The following is a 22,763-nucleotide window of genomic DNA, read 5'->3' as shown; positions in this document are numbered from 1 at the left end:
CCTGAAAGACTGAAAAAGGACAGCTCAGCTTCAGCTCTAAGAGATGATAGCTGTAAGGGAGACCATGCATTCCAAAATTTTGTGGTTGTGGAAACAGCTCTGATATTTTCATCCAGTGAGACTGTTTCCCTGGCAGCATCACTCACTTGCATACTGCTGGGCAGATGAAAGTGTTTCTAGGAGTTAAGTGTCTGTCTGCTTGCCTAGCAGAGTCCAATCTGATTGTATGACTGAGGAGTACTTCTACAACCAGTAATCTGTACAAGTATCTTCATGGCTCAAATAGCAAAAAATGATACCTTAGTGACTTTTGGTACACTGGGAAAACACTTGAACAATTTTATCAGTTACTTTAGCGTCCCTGAGGGAATTAACCCGAGCAGATTAAAAGGACAGAAGGGGTTCCCATTATTGCAGGGAAAGAAACCTCAAAACCTTCACTAACAATGTTCCCTACTTCCTCTCAAATATAGCAACCTGAACTCTTCTCATTCCTTCTGAGCTGCCAACTTTCCCAGCCTGTGACTACTTCAATGCACTTACAAATGCTATTTCAAAAGGCAGGGAAAAGAATACATATATACATATTATAGCTTTTTTTTCATGCAAACAAACTTCCTTCCCTCAGCAAGATTTAGTACTTCTTCAGAGCTCTTTCATGTCTTTTCTTTCATTTGTGCCTTTCCAGTCCTGCATTACCTTTGGAGGTAACATCTATATAATGAAGTAACTCAGGAGAGATATCTAAATACTGCCCCATAAGGTACTCCCAGTATTTCTTAAACCAAGATATTTTACTTATTTCAAATATTAGTAACAATTTTGTTTTCCAATAAAGGTGCAAATACTTACATTTGGCCCACCTCCATGCATCTTCAAAGCCCTCACTGTAGCAACAAGCACAACCACACTGGGGACCAAGCCAGAGGCTCTGCATTTGATGTTGAAGAATTTCTCCATCCCGATGTCAGCACCAAAGCCAGCTTCAGTTACTGTTAAACATTAAAAAAACAAAACAAAACCACACATAAAACGTGCTTTCAGTTAAACACTGGGGGATATTTCTACTTTAGCATACAGTGCACTTAAATATACACCAGTACTCAGTTTTGAATGAACTTTCAAAGAGAGGTCTATTTACATTACTGAGTCTGATTAAAAAACTATTCCCAACTCAGAAATAAATTCTCTTATTCTTGATACGTACAATATGTCATCTAAAGTAGTCACATGGGGGAAAAAAACCCAAGCAATCCAAATTAGTTGGAATCAAAGTCTTTTAAAAGTATCTAGTCCTCTAAAATAGCTATTTCTGTGTAATTGTATTTATTGAAAATGTTTAAAATTCTTACAGGCCTAAGACTTCCCTACATTCTTCCTCCTCCCTTGATTTCACTGAAGATGTGCTTTCATCATAATGGACCTAAATTCTCCTAGGTTTGCAGAACTTCTGATCATCTCTTGCGCTTGTGGAACAGATGTGTAATTATAAACACAAAACAGCATCGACAGTCATGTTCAGTGTTGAAGACACTATTAAATAGTTGATTCTATAACAGGACTTTGCACCCAAGAAGTCAGACATTAATTTAATGTGACTCATGAAAAAAATCTGTGCAGAATTAGGATATGCCTCACAAAGTATTTTTAGAAGAGCTACAAATAAAAGAGAAGATAATCTGTATTAAATGATGTCAGTCTCTTCAGAGCTAATTTGCTCTGATTTGTCAAATATCAATTATTTCAATTGCCTCTTTTAAAATCCAAATAATTTCTTTTTATTAGACAAACACAAGCACACAGCAATTCAAAAATTCAAGGGATTAAATCTCCGGTTGGTTGAAAGTTTGCCGATATAACTATTTCCCACCAGAACAACACTGACGAGTTGGGATCGATGTGTGCCTCTGGAAGATGTGAAGGGACTTTCAGCCAGACAAGTCAGGGTGGGAAAAGCGCTTGCTTCAGAGGCTCCTGGACATGACTCCAAGCAGGACTGGCAATGTGTCCCAGTAATCCCAATCAGCTTGCAAAAACTAGTAAATTCCCTTTTCTTTCTCTCCCTCTTGCCAGCAGTTCTGACTCTCAGGCTTAGAAGGGGACCACAAACAGCTGATTGAACATTTCGAGGCTGGAAACCTTCAGCAGGGTCAAGGAGGAGGAGGTGCAGATCAGCTCTGCTGCTGTGGGAGAAAGTATCTTTCTGTTGGCAGCCAATGCGCTTTAGGAAGTCCCAGCCTTTGTGCATTTGTCCTCACCCCACCAGTCCTTTTCCACCCCTTCGTTTTGCACAGGCTGAAACAATTGCCTGTGTGGCTCTGCTCAGAGGGAGGAAACGGCTGCTGGGGCTGGAGGAGGAAGCAAGAGCTACCAAACAAGGGGGTGGGCATGCGGGGGGGAGCAGGGACCTCTTGAAACAGTAACATGGCAAGTGTCATGATTAACATTCTCCAAAATCATTGTAATATCATCTTTTTCTGAACAGCCCTGAGAAGAACAGACATGCCAAACATGGAAACCAAAAAAAAAAAAAAAAAAAGAGGTTTACGCAAACACAATAATTCACAGGAACAAAGCTAATGCCAGGGTAGGTCATATGAAAATCAGAGCCAGGGATCACATGCCTGCTTTCCAGTAACCCCTATTCTTCTTCTGCAGTCTCTTATGTGGCACAGTGTGATTAATGAGAACTCTGAGTCAGGAATATATAACCATGATCAATCTTTAATATAAACAACAGATAAACTACCAAGTACTTGAGAGGGTGGGAAAATAATTTGTCTCTTACGGAGATTGCCAGCGTATACACATAGCAGTCTCCTAACGTTTCCAAACGAAGTTTCCAGGGAGTTAACGCTTTTCATGCCAAGCCTTTTCAAGGGTGAGTTTTCCTTAGAAAAAGGGGGATTGCAAGTCTACCTTTCAGTGAGAGAAAAGCAGAGATTTCAGCCTTCCAGCAAGCATAGCAACAGCACACACAGCACTTCAGGGCTCTCCGGGAGATGCTCAACACCCTTCAGGCAATCCAAGCAGTCAGGGCAAATGCCCAGGAAAGCTGGGCTCTTCTCTGGGTAGCTGTGCATATTCCTCTACTCTCTGTAACGCTTTTCTTTGATACAGAGGGCAAAATGCACATTAGCCTAAACAACCCGAATCCTATATTGACATTTTAAAAGCTAACAGAACACCAGTGTTCAAAGAGAGTGAGTGCTACAACACAGAGAATGAGATTTCTTCATTTGAAGCGGAGGAAAGGAGAGGAACGTTGATGCTTTCTCCAGTGTGCGTAAGGAAACAGGATGTAGTAGAAAAGCTGCCTGGATGAAAATTGCTAACTCTGTTTTATTTCCTCCGAGGAATAGTGAAAAGATAGAGTAATATGCCAAGCTATTATACTTTAAAATCTTTGTGCTGAAACACTTAATACAATTACTTTCAGATTGTTTCCTGCTTTCAAATGAAAGCATCAATGAAAAACACATACAGACTATGAATGGGAAGTTTCAAGCTAGTCTACATTTAGAGATTATGAGATAAAACAGCTAATCACTTTAAATGTAATAAGAGAAATTTAAAGTAATACATGGGTTCATTTATTTTGGTTATCATTTTTTGTATATGGTTTGTCGACAGAAGGCAATTACAGATTACAGGTGAACTGTCGAAGATTTTGGGAACAAACATCTACCTAAGCAGATGTGTCTGCTGTACCTCAACTGAAGGAAAGCTGATGATGCAACCACTCCTACCTGTCTACAGAGTCTTTACCCAGCTTAGCTCCCCTCCCCGAAAGCCTCTTCATCTTGTCCCCTGCCAAGCGGCCGTTTCCCAGCCCCATGAATCCCTGCTACCTGCGCTGCTGCCCTACAAGCAGGTAGGGGGTTTGTAACAGACTTGATGATGCTGGCATGATGTTAACTGCTTGCTTGGATTTCGCAGCCACAAACATAGCAGTTCTATTGAAAGTAAAGAGGTAAATGATTTGCCTTCAGCAAGCTCATAGAAAACATACAGGTATTTGCACTTCCAGCCTAAGAACACAGCCCCATGGCACAACATATGCGACCCAGACCAGGTATTTTACAGTCCCAGGCCTTGCTTTGCATTCTGGACCCCTTCTTGCACTGACAAGACTGGACACCGACCTGGACAAGTACTTAAAGATTATTTTCTAGGTGTAATTTTCAGTGAGTACAGCTCTCTGGACTGTGTCACTGCGTGGTCATATAAAGTGCAAAACCTAATTCTGCAAATACTCTGTTGTTTGATTTTATGCTTCAGTTTTATAGCCCAAGTATCATAGGGAACATTAGAATGAATATTAAAAATTAAAATTTCATGTATCAGCAGTGTCCTACCATTACATTACTCTTAATAGTGGGCCATAGGTCAAATCTAGCAATTAATATACACATATATATCACAAGTAAACTGCATCAAAATGCTCCAGCAAGTTCAAATAACTTCTTCTCATAAAAGATCCATGTGAGGGTGACCAAAAGCTAGGCTTATTCTAACACATCAGGGTAACTGGGGAATTCTGTTTCAAAACAACAGGAGGCAAAACACAACACAATTATCATAGGTCTTTCTACAGGTTATTTACATAACATCTACTTCACTCAGTTCAGCTACGAAAATAACCAATAAACCATAGTTTTCGTTCACAGCAAGAACCCAAAAAATCCAAATTAGTTACAAAAGGGGAAGGAAAAGCCCATAAATGTGGAATTAGGCAACAGCGATGATGAGAAACCTGTTGGGCAGTGTAAAATCAGAACTATCGTGACTCTTCACTGAAATCTCTAATTCCACTTCAGGGTTCAGGCAAATAAACAAATCACTCTGATGGTTTTGTTTCTTGTTTATAATTACCATAACCTCTTCATGGAATTACTGCCTTGCCAAGCACATCTGGGAATATTTTATCACCTACACATGACAATAGCTTAAACAGACAGTGTCATGGTTTAAGCAGCTGATCAGATTTCATCGTCATGCTTAATACAAAATCTAATTTTTCTCTGCCTAAAAATATATCTATCGTGCTATGGCTGCATAAAGTGGTTCCACATTAGCCTCACATTTACATACTGCTTAAAAGCCTTACAGAAAATTGTGTTTAGATTTTTTTTAAAAAAGATATTTCACCCACAATTGAACTTCATGTAAACTGAGGGTAATTTCTAGTGAAAGTAGCTTCTCCCTAGTTAGCCCTTTCTATCAACAATCAATGTCAAAATAAAACATTTGTACTATAAAGGGCCAAGTCAGATGCATACACATGAGGTGAAGCTTTAGGACACAAATTATGAGCCTGGACTCCTGAACAATGTAAAAGGAAATGGAAACTCTAGCTGCAAGCTGCCATTTACTCCCCACATGTAAACATATCTGTTCTGGTGCAGCTGTCTGCTGGTAAACTCAGGAAAAGAAGAGTTCAAAGTCACAGAAGCACATGAACTGTGAACCTGGAGCTGGAGGCATGCTAGCTGTAAAGTACTGATACGTTCCTGTTTAAGTGAAAAATACCAAGGTGCACAACCGCCAAGATAAACTAGGATGATCAGTGATTTATCTAACAGGATATCATATTTTTGTTAGGACAGCTAGGGATGAATAATCCAGATGTTTGTCCATTCTGACTCTGGCAATTTATCTGACGTGAACTTCCATTATTATGACTGATTTTGGAATGTAACAGATACTTTTTTTCTGATTTTGGAATGTAACAGATACTTTTTTTTTTCTTTTTCTTTCTTTCTTTTTTTTCCCCTCTCTCCTAACAGGGAGTTTTCCTGTTCATTTTTCTTCTGACGCATTCTCAGATGGCATGCAACACAGGCACTCGCTCCTACCACCACTGGACACAAAGTCCAGCAGAAAACTATACATGCATATATTAAGGCTGAACATTTATCATACCATGAAGAAAATAGTTTGCATCAGCTATCAAAGTTTTTACCTCCTCAAGGTATTTTTCACCTTTTGCTAAAGAAAGATGTCAGGACAGTACTTGCTCTGCAGACATATGGGCACTGGAGGTTTCTACCTGTTGACCACCAATCCATGCTTTTGACTGAACCAGCAGATATGGACATCCCGGCTTCTTAAGCCAAAAGGATCACACTTCTAACAGCTATTAATGGGTTTTCTTCCACAAGAAGTCCAGACCAAAATAAATTCTATTCTCAGAAAGCAGATTATATGAAGTTATATTCAATAGTAATTACTATTCACTTGACACTCTGCATGGAAGTCTCTCCAAATGTAGACAGAGAGCAGCCCACCTGCACGAGCGGGCCCAGAGAGACACGCTATAAATATCTGGTTTCTGGTTCTGCCAGTGTACCCTCCCAGCCACAATACTCAAGCTCTAGCGCTTGAGACCTCTCCTAATAGAAATGTCTTTGGAGGAAAAAAATCTCCTGGAAATTTTCAGCTTCCCTACACAAACAAAATATGTCATCTGAAAACAAAGATGTACATTAAAGTACCCTGCCATCATACCCCACAACAGTAGCAGTTCAATTCATGCTGTCTTCCTCCAAAGGAGACTTGTCCCAGTGGCCGAGAGTCTCAGGCCTCAGCCGACCGTCACTGCCTCCTGGCAGCAAGGACTGCATGGCTCCCAGGAATACACTTCATCTATGTGCTGATTCCCTAGGGACCCCATAACAAGCTATTTCATCCTTTTGCTCAGAAACATTTATTTTTCCATAAGAGATTAATTCTACCATTGAAATACAGAGCAGCTTTATAAGAGAAACTAAAGATTACAGCATAACCTCTCACAGTTAGTCACTTTAAATACCAACTGCGGTTAACTTTCCAAGAGCATCCCATACATTAAACAAAACAATAGGCACAGTGACTCATACAGATTATTCCCAGACTATAGACAAAAAACTAGTAGGAACTTCACTTTATTTACTACAAGCCAGACAGCTGAAGATAACTCTTAAATCTCAGTTCTCTCACAATTAAGGATACAATTCCTCTTTGTGGTTCTACAGGCCTGCTTATATATGTATGCTGTGTATGTTGGATTCGAAATTCAGTGGGGGAGTGAAACTGAAAATTCCAGGAGATGACAAGATTGGCATGCTCTGGACAGAAAGCATGCCCCACACATGCTTGCTTCTCTGCATGTTGGACGGAAAGCATGCTCTGCACAGCTCTGCTTGCCTCCCCCTCTTGAAAATACACAGCAGTGCAACTGCAGTGATTCCTGCCTACAAAGCACCAATTTAGGGCATGGTTTTACACTGTGGCTGAACCAAATGAGCAACCTGCCTCGCTGAAAGGGCAATTCCTGTTCCGTCTTAATTCTTCCTCCTTTCTGCCCTGCTCCCTCCCTCCCTCCCTGCTGCCCAGACTTCCCACAGGTTTTGGCACTCATCTAATTGGAACATAAACTGTTGGATTTTGCTAACCAGAAAACAAACAAACAGAAAAATACAGAACAACAAAAAAAAAAATCTTTTTCCACTGGGTTAGATTTGAATCAGCTCAAGTGAGACCAGACAAGTGTCTGAATATGTTGAAACAAGCAGCAAAAGCAGACAAGCAGAAGCAGAGGAAGGAAGGGAGATGCATTTCAACAGTGGCAAACTGTTAATTCATCCCTAGCCACCTTGTCAAACCATACTTAGATATTTCGAATGTAAAATTTGACATCTTCTTGCAGCTCACTAGTAATGAGCTCATTATTTAGATTTATTACTAGAGATTAAAAACCTGAAGACATCTTACAAACCACAAACAATTAATTCTAATAGAAATAAAGCGAGCTCTATGTGGCTTCACGAGCTACCTGTTTCTCTGAATCTCTCTGCTAAGCCTGCTGGGTTTTACAGCCACTTTCTCTTAACTCCTGTGTCCTATAGTCATGTAAAGACCCATAACTCATAGGCTAAGTGTTGGCCCCTGACATGAATTGTAATGCATAGCTGAATACACTAACCAAATAAACATACTTCCCCCTTTTCTAGTCTCCTTCTGTTACAACATTAACTAGAAAAATTCAAACAAAAGAACTGTGAATTTTAGTTTGCATCCTTTTACCATTCATAGCACGTTTCCTTTGGGGTAACAGTATCATTTGCTCATAAGACAGACGACCACGTTTTTAAAATGGAGCACAATTAATGGCACAGGAATAAGGCAATTACGTTATCTCATACTTAAGAGATCATCATGGCCTTTGGCAAAGAATTATTAGCCTTCTGGTAATTACAAAATTAAAACCTCACCACTTTTTTATTTGGAGTTGTGTGGAAGGAATAATTAACAGCAGCGCTGATGGATCTTCATTTAAGGCCGTTCTACAATTCCCCAACCGCAAGGAGTATATTAACTTAAGGTACACATCGTATTACCCCAAGTGCTTAAAATAAATTTCATTACACCTAAACCAAGTTTCTCTCTGGGTATCTTACTACCAGACTTTCATTTACTTTCACCTTTAAAAGATCCAGTTGGAAGAAGTTCCTGCCACATACACACCTTCCATCAAACTGAAGCTGCTCTGTGTTGAGCTCTCAGGTTTTGGCTCCTCCTACTCCCTCTGGAACAGCTACAGAAAATGGACTTTGAACACGCTTTGAGAAGTCATGTTACAAGCATCTGGAAAACACTGACTTCAAGAGGCAGGCAGAGAGCCTAAAGATCTCTTCCCTGGAAAAGTTCTACCCATTTCATCAAATGACCATGGAGCAACACCTGTTTTAGCACCAATATTGCACTGATCCATGAAAAAGGAAAGAGAGGACACAAAGGATCTTATTCTTGAGACAGAACATCACTTTAGCACACACGCCCTGGAAGATGACATGCTTTCTAAGCAGCAACAGAAATACAATCAGGCGGTGAGTGATGATAAAGATAGTGAATACTGAATACGTAATTTTTTGCAGCCATACAAGGTACCCTCAGAGACTATCGCAACTCAGAGTCAAAATCCATTTCACCAACAAGCACCACGCTGGGCTGCGGGTGTTCATGCACTCCCGCATGCCTTCAGATGGGCACGGCTGTGAGAAGCAGTGAGGCCAGGAAAGCACCTTGCCAGCCACACACACCCCTCCTTGTTCTCATCACAAACCAGAATCTCCTGGCCATGGATGGCAGGAGAGTGGTGTCAGCTGAGGCTGCGGTGGATGCCACACAACAAAGAGCTGCCACTGAATCAGGATGATCAATGCTCCTGTCACTTGGCGCACTCACCCGAGGCATGCCAGGCGTGGAGTCATCAATCACTGAAGTGTAAGCCTACCCCATAATGCATGCAACTATTTGCCTTGGGCTGCTGCCTTGTTAAAACTCCCCCAGACTCTTTACCGAGGCACATATTTTGAGAAGTATTCCCCACTCTGCCCTTCTAAAATCCTGAGGAGTGCTTGCTTATTATGATACTGATTTTGCCCATGATTTAGACACTGTCTTTTCAGCGTACGCAGGTTTTATTTCATTCCACTTAGTCTTTGCTGGGAAATAGAATGTCTTCCCTTCATGATTGGCCTGAGAGGGGACACCAACAACACTATTCTTGGCAAAACTACTGAGCCATGTTTTAAAAATTCACGGAAAAGGGCATCTCCTGTTACGTATCCCCAGTAAGAAGAGTATTCCACTGCACCAGCAGTTTGTCTTGACGAAGAAATGGCCCAATGAAACATCTGATGCAAAGGCTGTAAATTACTCTACAAGGCCATCCCGAGAGCTTAGCTGAAGAGCTCTTTGCTGGTGGAAATACAGAGAGTGGGATACGTGTTTCAAACAAATACAGAATTTAAGATGACTGTGTATAGAGAGAGAAAGTGCCAGTTACTGTTAGTAGTATTTTAGGAGATGGGAGAAAATGCCTAGCAGTGAGAACATGCAGCATAAGCCACAGAAGAGCAGAGGAGGGTAAAAGAAGAAGGCATGTAAAGCCCACTGTGTTGCACAAATGTTATGTAAGAGCCACATGCATGGAGAAACACAGCAGGAGCAACTTTGGAGATCGTGCAAGCTTTGCAGATGTAAGCCCTCCAATACCTTTTGCAGATAGGCATTAGCTTTGCTGTAATCACCTATATTTTCAAAATAAACTGTACAAATCTAGTATTTGAATCCCTAATCAAAGTTTAAGATTAATGGCTTGTGTCAAACTTATTAATACGTATTTATTGTTTTTCCTATAATTTTTGGATAAGGAAAAAGGACTCAGCTGGTTAAAATTGCTGTGGAAAATAACTGTGTCTGTTGAACCATATGTGTGTGCATGTGTGTAATCTATCTTATAGAAATAATTGCAAACTGAGGAGAGTGAAGGTACTAAGGTCACACACCAACAAATCCCACATGGAGAAGGATTTTCATACATGGATTTGCCAATTAAGAACACAACCAAAACCAAAATCAAACCAGTCCATAATTCTGTTAGTTTACAAGCCAAATCCTTTTAATGGCTCATGGCTAAGCCCATCCTTCAATGTCTATTGTGAATTTCTTCACTTAATCAGAATTCCTGTAATTAAGGCAACAGAACTGCCATTGCAAACTACCTATTACTATTTTTTAAATACTTGTACATTATTAGTGGATCCTCCTTTACTAAAGATTATAAGTTATTATTTTTTCTTCAGTTCCTCTTCATAATTGCCCATCATCTTGTCGTCTCAGCTACTCTTTTGTCCTTGCCCCCGCCCCTGCATTTTTGTGCTTTTTCACTTCTCGTGCAGTGAAGGACCCCAAACTGTACAACTGAATACCTAACTGGCTGCAGAAAAAGCTGAACCTTGCAGCCCTTGATTTATGAAGCTGTTACTCAGCCTCTTGGGAGCTCTGTTTGAGATGTAGTAGATGGAGGCAGCAGATAGATGCAGCATCCTCCCGCATGTAAAGCATCTGCTCTGTCCCTGAAGCTTCATTCCCACTCAGAGTTTGCAGTTGGGGCTAAGTTGAAGATTCATTACAAGCATGTGCCTTATTACTGCAGGAAGCAAAGTTGAAGAGTTTGAGGCTGTCAGCTTCAATAAAGCTGTCAGCATAGCAAATCAAGGATAAAGGGACCGACAAAAAGACCCACCATATAAAAGACAGATAGGCCACCCAAATTTTAAAAATAGTTGTAACCCACATTTTCTCTTACTGTATTTGAATCTAATCTGTTTTCTCAATCAAATCAAATTAATTACACAGCAGTTATATAAAATTGCAAAAATAAAATTACAAGGTCAGAGCAGCAAACTGACCCTGATATACCATTTAGGCTATTAACCTTTTTTTTTAATGTATTATTTTATACAATGAGAGAACAGTCTCTGAATGCTTTCAAATACTGTCAACATCTGACCTTCAAAAGCACTTTGGCTATTTGCCAAGGCAACACTCTTCCCATTACCAAATCATACTGGCCACACATAATCTAGGATTATTTGCAATCTAATTAACATGTTTAGAAATGGTTTAGAAACATTTATATCCCTAGTCATGAATTCCTGATATTTTTCTTTAAAGCTAATCCCACCAGGTCGTAAGATCAGATATGTAAGCAAACCTAATTTCTGTTTTCAAAGAGAAGTAATTATTTTGTGTTAAAATTATTTAGAAATTCCCATCATAGAATAACACATATGGTTTATTGTTTGAAAATTAAAAAAAAAACAATTTGAAGTCAGCATGCTTTCTGAGAAATGACAGTATTTTTCTTTTATATTGTCTTATCATCATAGAGTACTTCATAAAATTTATGAGGCAAAACAAAACACTTACAAATAAAAATCTTAGGAACCCTCTGCATGTGCATTTTTATTCTGAGAACACCTAAAGACATACCTTAACCTTTTCTGCAAACCATGACATTATTTCAATTGGGCTGGTAGAGAGGGTAGCACAGGATAAGAAAAAATTCCTGATTTCTGATCCCAAAGAAGACAATGTAGCTGTGAACAATTCTCCCTGAAACACCTATTAACTGAACTCTCTGTGTGCATGTGTTTATGGAATACCAATGGAAAACAGAACATCAGCTCTGCTAAATATAAACTTGTACTAGATCATATTAAACTCTGCCAGCTATAATTGCCATAGTCAAAAATGGACATACACGTATTTATGTCCTTACCACATTTCACATTTGTATTGACTTCTCTGCAGCCTTTAAGATTTAAGCCAACAGTTCACAACGTAAATACACATATAAACACTGTCCCCTCCATATTTGCACATTATTAACAATTTTAATTATAAAAGCTTTCAGAAAACAAAGCATCAGAAAATAAAAAGCAAAATGTTTTCTCCAACATGGTGGAAATGTCTCAACAAACCTAATTCTTACACAAGTAGTCCATAAAAAGAACATTAGATTTCAGTATCAAAAAGCCAGTAAAACAAACAAAAAAAATCTAATAAAGAGCTTTTATTTTCAAATGAAATGGCTTGGCTATTTGGCCAAGACGGGCAACAGCAGGGCTTGTATCAGAAATAGTGTGGCCAGCAGGACTAGGGAAGTGATCGTCCCCCTGTACTCAGCACTGGTGAGGTCGCACCTCGAATACTGTGTTCAGTTTTGGGCCCCTCACTACAAGAAAGACATTGAGGTGCCGGAGCGAGTCCAGAAAAGGGCAACGAAGCTGGTGAAGGGTCTAGAGCACAAGTCTTAGGAGGAGCAGCTGAGGGAACTGGGGTTGTTTAGCCTGAAGAAAAGGAGGCTCAGGGGAGACCTTATTGCTCTTCTACAACTACCTGGAAGGAGGTTGTAGCCAGGTGGGTGTCAGTCTCTTCTCCCAAGTAACAAGTGATAGGACGAGAGGAAACAGCCTTAAGTTGAGCCAGGGGAGGTTTAGATTGGATATCAGGAAAAATTTCTTCATGGAAAGGGTTATCAAGCATTGGAACAGGCTGCCCAGAGAAGTGGTGGAGTCCCCATCCCTGGAGGTATTTAAGAGATGTGTAGATGTGGGGCTTATGGACATGGTTTAGTGGTGGACTTGGCAGTGCTAGGTTAATGGTTGGACTTGATGATCTTAAAGATCTTTTCCAACCTAAACAATTCTATTATTCTACTATTCTAAACTATATTAAAAATAAACCATCCACTAAAATTAAAGTTCAGCCTTTGAAATGGGACTTGAACTCTTTATGCATACTCTGCCCTGCTGACCCTTGCTAAAGGGTGTAAGTCAATATGAAACACTCACAAATGGAGAGAGAATGATGGATTTTCTGCCAAATAATCCTACACAAAAGTATCGCTGTTAGCTAGGGAGCCTGCTTTTATTTCCTTTGCCAAGTGATGAATTAAGAGAACTTCCTAGCACAATTGATGTTTTACTGTTTGCATTTTTTTAACCTCTGGTTCTTTTCTTCTTATAAATAAAAGCAATACAACCAGCAGGTAACAAAAGAACAAAAGGAACTGCTTATTTCCTTCTTATGAGTTGGGAGTTTTAAAACTAGGTAAGATTGTTAACTTGGGGAGGGAAGGGAAAATAAATAGAAGTTGCAATGTCACCAGTTTCTACTCAGTAGAATAGTATTTTATTTATCAGAAACTGGGCAGTATCTCTACTTTCTGAATGAATGACAGATCCTCCTTATCTATTTTTACCTCTGGATAACTGTCCTGAGACTGAGAATAACGGATAGCCCTTAACAGTTGTACACTTTGTACTTTTAATTTATGTATGTCATTGAGAGAGGAAAGAGCTGTGTTAAGCTCTAACATGTTGCAGAAGAGGTCAGCATACAGAGCATTAAAATACCATGTCAGCTTGTCAGTGAATTCCTGATGCTTGTTTAAGTACTGGCAGCTGCCATGGCTCTACAAAAGCCCTGTTACCTTAAAGTTCCTATTACTGTAGTGTTTCTCATCTCCCCATTTGCTATAGTGAGACAGTTCTTGCCCCTAAGAAAGTTTATAAACTGAGTGAAAAAAATCGGGCAGAATGGGATTACACATGCAGCCATGGAGGCTGAAATTCCTTGTTAAGGCCATGAAGCTCGTCAAAGATGGAGGTGGTAACAAGAACGTATGCCTCCTGACACGCACTACAGTGCCTCAGTCATGAGACCAGGAGTTCTCAATCAGAGAATGTGCACTGCTGGTGACAAGTGATGGACTCAGCAGCTCTGTCTCCTCGTCTTTTACTGGGCAAGAAAAAGGAGAAAGGATAGGTCTCCTCAAGACACCAGCTCCTCAGGAGCCAGCTAGCTCTAATTAACAGCCAGCCAGCAGGAACATTCACAACGTCCTTCCTGCCTCCTCGTCGTCACCACGGCAAATCCCCCAGACATACAATCCCAACCCAAACACTATCTTACGTCTCCCTTCTACTCTGAAAACCTGGCTGAAGAAAACAAAGCATGGCTTTCTCAAATAAGGTATGCGTGTCCAGTTCTCCACTTTCTTCTGACCCAGCCAGCTCAGTTATGGTGTGACACTACATTCAGCACGTGACCGACACACACACATGCCACTTCACAGCTCTTAGTCTGTGAGAAAACCATTTAATTCCTTTGTCAGTGAGGCACAGAGCAGCATCCATCCATGACCAAAGTTTCAAAAAAGCTTGAAAACAACCATGCAAGGCCATGCTATTTCTTCATTATTTTCTATCTGTCATCATTATGTTTTAAGTTGCTTTCCTCACAATGAAATAACTTCACCCATGAATCCAAACGCCTCTAAATGTACAAATTACAATGCCTGGTCTCTCACATGACATCTGGCCTAAGAACAGTGATAACTCCCGGTTAACTAGGAGGAAAAGCAGTCAAATACATAGTTTTGTTATCCTGCAGGGTGGACTTTTTGAGCAGAAGATATGTAACTATTAATTACGCACGCTCTAAAAGAAAGGAAAAGACAGAGTTGCTACACTAGAGAGTAAGTGTCAGAGCCTGCAAAGGAAATTAAAACAAATTGCAAAGGTCTTTGGCCACACAAATTAAAAAGTAGAAGCTAATGAGGTGAGGTCACCATAACGTATTAAAGATGAAATTAAACAAATAAAAGACACAAGAGCTGAATACACTACTCTTAACAAAGAGTAAATCAGTAATTTCAAAATCCTGGAAGAAAAAAAAGAACAGCAAAAAGCTTGCATTGGCATTTTAAATAAGTTCCTTTTCTCTTGGTGCCTTGTATCTGAAAAGTACCAAAACCTGTATTTAAGTAGTGTAAGAGGAGTGGGGGGAAATCTGAGTGACTACAGGCTTAATGGTTTTCAAACAGATTTTCAAGAAAATAATAATTTAAAAAATTTTGCAGTAAGTAAGAAATATAACCTTTGTCTACCAGAGGCAGGCTATGCCAGATACAAACCTTTCTCCCGTAATGAAAATGTGACAACATCTTATCAATGTAGCTTTCAGGAAAAAAAAAAAACCTGCTACAGCAATACATAGGAATGTGTTAGCAAGGCTAGAAAAAACTGATGATTACATGATTAAGAGAGAGGAGAATAGGCAGCTCTGACAGGAGAACTGTGGGACAGGAGAAAGGACCAGCCTCAGGGCTCTCATTTACTATTTGCTAAAAAACACAGAATCACAGAATGTTAGGGATTGGAAGGGACCTTGAAAGATCATGTAGTCCAATCCCCCCGCCGGGGCAGGATTGCCTAGACCATATCACACAGGAACGCGTCCAGGCGGGTTTTGAATGTCTCCAGAGAAGGAGACTCCACAACCTCTCTGGGCAGCCCGTTCCAGTGCTCGGTCACCCTCACCGTAAAGAAGTTTTTCCTCATATTTATGTGGAACCTCCTGTGTTCCAGCTTGCACCCATTGCCCCTTGTCCTGTCAAGGGATGTCACTGAGAAGAGCCTGGCTCCATCCTCATGACACTTGCCCTTTACATATTTAGAAACATTAATGAGGTCACCCCTCAGTCTCCTCTTCTCTAAGCTAAAGAGACCCAGCTCCCTCAGCCTCTCCTCATAAGGGAGATGTTCCACTCCCTTAATCATCTTCGTGGCTCTGCGCTGGACTCTCTCTAGCAGTTCCCTGTCCTTCTTGAACTGAGGGGCCTAGAACTGGACACAATATTCCAGATGCGGCCTCACCAGGGCAGAGGAGAGAGGGAGGAGAACCTCTCTCGACCTGCTAACCACACCCCTTCTAATACACCCCAGGATGCCATTGGCCTTCTTGGCCACAAGGGCACACTGCTGGCTCATGGTCATCCTGTTGTCCACTAGGACCCCCAGGTCCCTTTCCCCTACGCTGCTCTCCAACAGGTCTGTCCCCAACTTGTACTGGTACATGGGGTTGTTCTTACCCAGATGCAGGACTCTACACTTGCCCTTGTTATATTTCATTAAATTTCTCCCCGCCCAACTCTCCAGCCTGTCCAGGTCCCTCTGAATGGCTGCGCAGCCTTCCGGTGCGTCAGCCACTCCTCCCAGTTTTGTGTCATCAGCGAACTTGCCGACAGCGCACTCTAATCCCTCATCCAAGTCATTAATGAATATATTGAATAGAACTGGTCCCAGTACCGACCCTTGCGGGACTCCGCTAGACACAGACCTCCAACTGGACTCTGTCCCATTGACCACCACTCTCTGGCTTCTTTCCTTCAGCCAGTTCACAATCCACCTCACTACCCGATCATCCAGACCACACTTCCCCAGTTTAGCTGCAAGGATGCTGTGGGACACTGTGTCAAACGCTTTACTGAAATCGAGATAGACCACATCCACAGCTTTACCATCATCTATCCACCGGGTTACATCCTCATAAAAGGCTATCAAGTTCGTTAACCATGGCTTCCCCTTGGTGAAGCCATGTTGAGTGCCCCTAATGATCCCCCTATCCTTGATGTGCCTAGAGACAGCACCAAGAACAAGTTGTTCCATCACCTTTCCGGGGATGGAGGTGAGGCTGACCGGTCTATAGTTACCCGGGTCCTCCTTCTTGCCCTTTTTGAAGACTGGAGTGACATTCGCTTTCCTCCAGTCCTCAGGCACCTCTCCCGTTGCCCACGACTTAGCAAAGATGATGGAGAGTGGCCTAGCAATGACTTCCGCCAGCTCCCTCAGCACCCGCGGGTGCATCCCATCAGGGCCCATGGATTTATGGACGTCCAGGTTGCTTAATTGGTCCCTGACCCAGCCCTCATCAACCAAGACAGATTCCTCCTCTATCCTGACTTCTTCTGAGGCCTCAGGGGTCCGGGGCTCCTCAGGACAGCCTCCAGCAGTATAGACAGAGGCAAAGAAGGCATTCAGTAACTCCGCCTTCTTTTTATCCTCTGTCTCCAGGACCCCCACCTCATTCATCAGTGGGCCTACATTGCCTCTAGTGTTGGCTTTACCTGCAATGTATTTGAAGAAGCCCTTTCTGTTGTCCTTGACCTCTCTTGCAAGGTTTAATTCCAAGGAGGCCTTAGCTTTCCTAGTTGCCTCCCTACATCCTCTGACAACAGACTTATATTCCTCCCAAGTGGCCAGCCCCTCCTTCCATGATCTGTACACCCTCTTCTTCCACTTGAGTTTGCCCAGCAGTTCCCTGTTTAACCATGCAGGTCTCCTGGTACCCTTCCTTGACTTCCTACCTGTTGGGATGCTCTGATCTTGAGCTCGGAAGAAGCAGTCCTTGAATGCTAACCAACTATCTTGGGCCCCCTTACCTTCTAGTACCCTGTCCCATGGGATTTCCCCCAGCAATTGCTTGAAAAGGCCAAAGTTGGCCCTCCTGAAGTCCAGGGTTGCGATTCTGCTAGCTATTCTGTTCCTGCCACATGAGATCCTGAACTCTACCATCTCATGGTCACTACAACCAAGGCTGCCCTCAACCTTCACCTCTTCAACCAGACCCTCCTTGTTAGCGAGGATAAGATCCAGCAGCGCTCCTCTCCTAGTTGGCTCATCCACCATTTGCATCAGCAAGTTATCATCAATGCACTGGAGGAACCTCCTGGACTGAGGATGGCTGGCTGAGTAGGCCTCCCAGCAAATATCAGGGTAGTTGAAATCCCCCATGACAACCAGGCCCTGTAATTGAGAGACTGCTCTCAGCTGCCTGTAGAAGGCCTCATCACCCTCCTCATCCTGATCCAGTGGCCTGTAATAGACACCCACAACAGTATCACCCCTGCCAGCCTGCCCCTTCATTCGCACCCACAAACTCTCAACTCGCTCCTGATCCGCCCCTGGACAGAACTCAATACATTCTAGCTGCTCACTCATATAAAGAGCAACTCCACCACCTCTCCTTAGTGGCCTGTCTTTCCTGAACAGGACATAGCCATCCATGACCACATTCCAGTCATATGAGGCATCCCACCAAGTCTCTGTAATTGCCACTAGATCATGGCCCCCCGACCGAACACGGATTTCCAACTCCTCCTGTTTATTCCCCATGCTGCGTGCATTGGTGTACAGGCATTTGAGGGAGCAAGCTGAGCACACCGATTTCACCCCAGGGGGATGGGGGGCCTCCTGGTCTACCTCAACACTAGAGCGTTGCCCCAGTGGTGCAAGCCCAGCTACTACCCCATCCCCCTTCGAATCTAGTTTAAAGCTCTCCGAATGAGCCCTGCTAATTCCTGTCCCAGAACCCTTTTGCCCCTACGACATAAACCTTTCCCATGTATTACCGTCACGCCTGGTGTCTCATAAAACCAGCCATTATCAAAGAACCCAAAGCCCTGCCTGTAGCACCAGTCTCGTAGCCAGGCATTAATAGAGAGAATCCTACTATTCCATCCCACGTCATCACCTGAAAATGGAAGGAGGGAGGAGAAAACAACAAACCTCAGCAGAAAGACTGAGGAACACTGATGGAATTTATTGGCGATGCCAAAGTTTGAAAGCATCACCAACGTGGAGAGGAACTAGGATGTCACCCAGGAAAAAGCTGCTGTGGTGTTTAGGAAGAAATTAAGAGAAACAGAATGAAAGTTATTAGTAAACATCCATTGCCTTTGGAGATTAATGACAAAAACCTGACCTACAGTTTGGAACTTCATACTAGCAAAGATCAAAGAAGAGTCTGGGAGCCTAGCAGTATTAAGTCAATCACAGAATGAGTGATGTATGGAAAATGAGAAAAAAAAAAAAAAGGTGATTGATCTGAGGATAAACACCAGCAAGGTAAGAGTGACTTTGCAGAGCTCCATGCATGCACCTATGTTGAAGAAAGTGAATACTGTAACAGATGCAGAAACTAAAAAAGTAGATAGGCTGTGTTATAGGAATGGCAAGCCTAGCACTAATTATAAAAGATTAGAAAAGCTGTGCTTGTTTAGTTAGACAGACAGTATAAAAACTATCACCTGAGAAAGAGGAGACTAATCTGGAACACAGTACTACAGAACAAGAGCAAATGAGTCCAAATTGGCTATGGAAACCCAGCTAGCTTACCAGCAGTAGCAGCAAGAGTTAAAAATCCTAGCTGGTTTCAAACTGGAGCTCAGTCAGTTTATGAAGAAAATCATCTGATATGCTTGTCAGATAAAGCAGAGAACTCAGCTAAATGGCTGATGATTTATAATCACATGTTCTTTTATTCCTGTAAATCACCCCTCATCATTCTGGATATCAACAGATTTGGGAATGTACATTTACAAATACGTTTTGCAGCAAGGGAATGCCAAGAGCATTTCTAACACTTTGTAGATTTACTTTTTTCTTTAAAGGGAGGAAGGTAAAATCTCACTACTAGACAGTCCATAATTTGGGAGCTTTTCTCTTCAAAATAGCATCACCTCTCCTTATTGGGCAAAACACCACTTTTTTTATGACAAGTGTAATATTAGTTAGACATAATTCACTAGTTCATGATCAATACCAACTTTCAGTTTTGAGTTTAGCTTTGCATAATTTACAAGCTCCCATATTAATTCAACTCTGAAATACAGTGACATATGATACCAAGGTCAATGCTAGAATGCTTCCTGACACAAAAAGATTCAGGACAGCTCTCTTCTACCCAATTTTCCTTCTGAAAAGCTTTATTTTGCAATGTATCCTAAAGATTAAAAGTGTCAGAAGAAAAGGTTTCAAGAGATCTGCAGTGAACATGTGGAGTCACTCAGAACTTTCTCAAGGACTCTGTATACACAAAGATATAAGAAAAGTTTTCATTCTCATTTGGCATAATAATTCATCAACTATTTCAAGACTGTTTTAAGCATTTTCTGCAATAGAAAGTCATTTAAATCATTGTCACCTGACTTTCAGTGGCAGCAATCCATAAGCAAGGGATGCATGACTTGCAGCAGATTATACGTGACAAGGCAGTAAGTAAGCTCCACTTTCAGGAACTTTGACTTCCTGTCAGTGAAGCAAAATGTGTTGCACGACATCTCGTCCCTGAAGACTTTCCAGCTTACTGGTAAGAAAATTTGCTAAGATTTTAAAAGCAAAGGGAAACAGGACAAGACTTCTTGTTTCCACTTTACAACACGTGAAAGAAATGGAATTTACTTTTACATCAGCAAATGTGAAGAAAGAAATAAAAAGGGCACCTGGGATGTGAATGGCATCACCATTCACAAGTGAACAGCAAAGATTCACAGAACTTCTAGCAGTAATGGTACATCATTTTGCAATTTGCGGTACCACTGTGCCTAGTACTATCAGACCGTGATTTTAAGAGCCTTGCAGCAATACTAACACAGTATCACGTTCCTCCCCAACACAACACCCCACTGCCACAGTTGTGCTAAGCACAGCTGCTTGAGCAGCTGCACTATGAATGGGATCAGAGAAAACACTGTAAAGTTTTGAACATCCCTTATCTAGTTTGTAGCACACATGTTTCAGAGTAGGCCAGTAACACGTATGCTGATAATGCTGTCAACCACCTTGTACCATGAAACCTTAGCCCTGCTTTAACACTTAACGCAAGAAAAAAGCACGTTGGTTCAAAGATGAAAATATTGGAATGTAATTGCATTACGTTTTGTTTCTTGTGAAAATAAGGAGTGAAGAAGTCAGAGATGAAATAACGCAAGGTAGAAAGACGCTGGACAGAATCTTAAAAATTAAAGCTCTCTGGAGGGCCACTGCATGGAACCCCTTTCTAGTGGTATTGAGCAACAAAAAAAAAAAATAAAAAGAAATCCTTGAGCTCAACATTTTAAGTGTAATAATATCACATGTACTACTGGTGCCAAAAGAAGCTTAGCCAAAGTATTTGGGCTTTATTTCCTTTTTAGGTAAAAGACTACTAACTAAGAACATAGTTTGAAGTGTCTAACAACATTAAAAAAAAATCTACTGAAGATCATTCACTTAGTGTATTAAGCACATACAATTTTCATAAGGTGGTTTATAAACTGGTTATACAATGTCTGAGAGTATGTAAAATGGATATCCTTTGAAATACAACTTTGTATGTACTAAACAGATAGTTAGAGCAGCTAGCATCATTAGTTTATTCTAACAAGAGTACCAGCACAATAGTCAACTACTTAGCTTATAAAAATTTACTGCTTCTACTTGAGTTTATACCATTAAAAAAGTGTGACAAAGTCGTTCCAATTATACCAAGTGGACGAACTAAAGAAAGAAATAGAAAGTGAACCTTTCTTAAGAAAGGCACCAGCAGCTTGCAATAACCCTCCTCTTGTCACCTGATATGACACCAGGGAAGACAAAGTCACACTCGACCCTGCCTAGCACAGTGTGCTCTCAGCATTGAATTAGACGTGTTTATTAGTAGGAAAGAAAGCAACTGCCAAACATATAGTCCAAGCCTGAAAAAAAAACTTCAGAAGGACTTTGGTTTAGGATTCCAAAAACATATTCATGCTTCACTTTTCTTCTGACTTACAGCAACCCCTTTCCTCATCTGAAACACCTTCAAGGGATTAAAGAGATGGATGGGGCAATCTGCTGAGTTGTTTATTGCAATAATTTCTGACACACTAACAAATACGACTCAGGAAAGCTCATTCCTCTTTCATCCTTTAAGTCTTCAAAACACCTCTGGGCAGCCTGCATTCACTGACTAAAAAACCTAATAGTTCATCCTTTCTATTCACCTTAACAGAGTATTAAGAAACTATCTGACTGATGCAGAAAAGAAACTTGGAGTTTTAGAAGGTATTTTGTTGCTTTAAGCCAAAAAAGGAGGAGGAACAAGTGGCAGAGAGATGTGAGGTAAGAAGCCCCAATGACGTTAAATGTATTAAGCATCAGAAATTATTACCTCTTCCTGAGCTGAGCACCAGACTTAACACAAGGAGTGAATAGCTGCATTCCATGTTGATAAAGTTACTGAAATTTCCCTGTCCTTTTTTTGGTTTATTGATATCTTATTTCCCGTCTTAGCAAGGTTGCCTGCATACATGCCCACAGGAGTAAACAAGAACTGCAAAACACTTTGCCCCCATGGCATGCCTGAAGGTGACTAGTTAGTATGGGTTCTGTAGTCTAGTCCCCTTCATTTCTGGGTGCAGTTCAAGGCACCTCTCTCTAAACAAGCCTTTGTCCCTAGCAAGACATTTGAGACATCAGCAAACAGAATAAATTCCACCTCATTGATGTTTTTTGCTCTCCTTCCTCTGCTCTCCCTGACATGAGACGTGCCTCCTGAAACCTACAGAACCTCTCACCATTTGTCTACTTGCAAACTACACCAAGAATTTTTTTCCCCCTTGGAAACTATCACAAAAAAGAAAACTGCTAGGTGAGCAGGGTGGCAATACTACTGTGATAAAGGCATGTTTTCCTGTGCTTTGCCAGCTGCCTGTCAGTAGGCACTTATCACCTCTTGCCCTTTGAGTAACTAGCAAGTCTTTCTAGGGCAAGGACTTTATGTTT

The 22,763-nt window shown here is 41.3% G+C and overlaps 1 protein-coding gene across 2 annotated transcripts in view; it reads right to left on the bottom strand.

The window, feature by feature from the left end:
- The window catches only part of MTHFD1L (methylenetetrahydrofolate dehydrogenase (NADP+ dependent) 1 like), a 165,559-nt gene that overhangs the window by 69,444 nt on the left and 73,352 nt on the right, over window positions 1-22,763 (bottom strand). For both annotated transcript variants that reach the window (XM_068420859.1, XM_068420942.1), the window contains exon 21: window positions 853-992. In XM_068420859.1, the coding sequence (XP_068276960.1) occupies window positions 853-992 (140 nt within the window). The remainder of the gene's footprint in view (window positions 1-852; window positions 993-22,763) is intronic.

Source organism: Nyctibius grandis, chromosome 1 (assembly GCF_013368605.1).
Source record: "Nyctibius grandis isolate bNycGra1 chromosome 1, bNycGra1.pri, whole genome shotgun sequence".
Lineage (NCBI taxonomy): Eukaryota > Metazoa > Chordata > Aves > Nyctibiiformes > Nyctibiidae > Nyctibius > Nyctibius grandis.
This window is presented reverse-complemented; position numbering and strand designations above follow the sequence as displayed.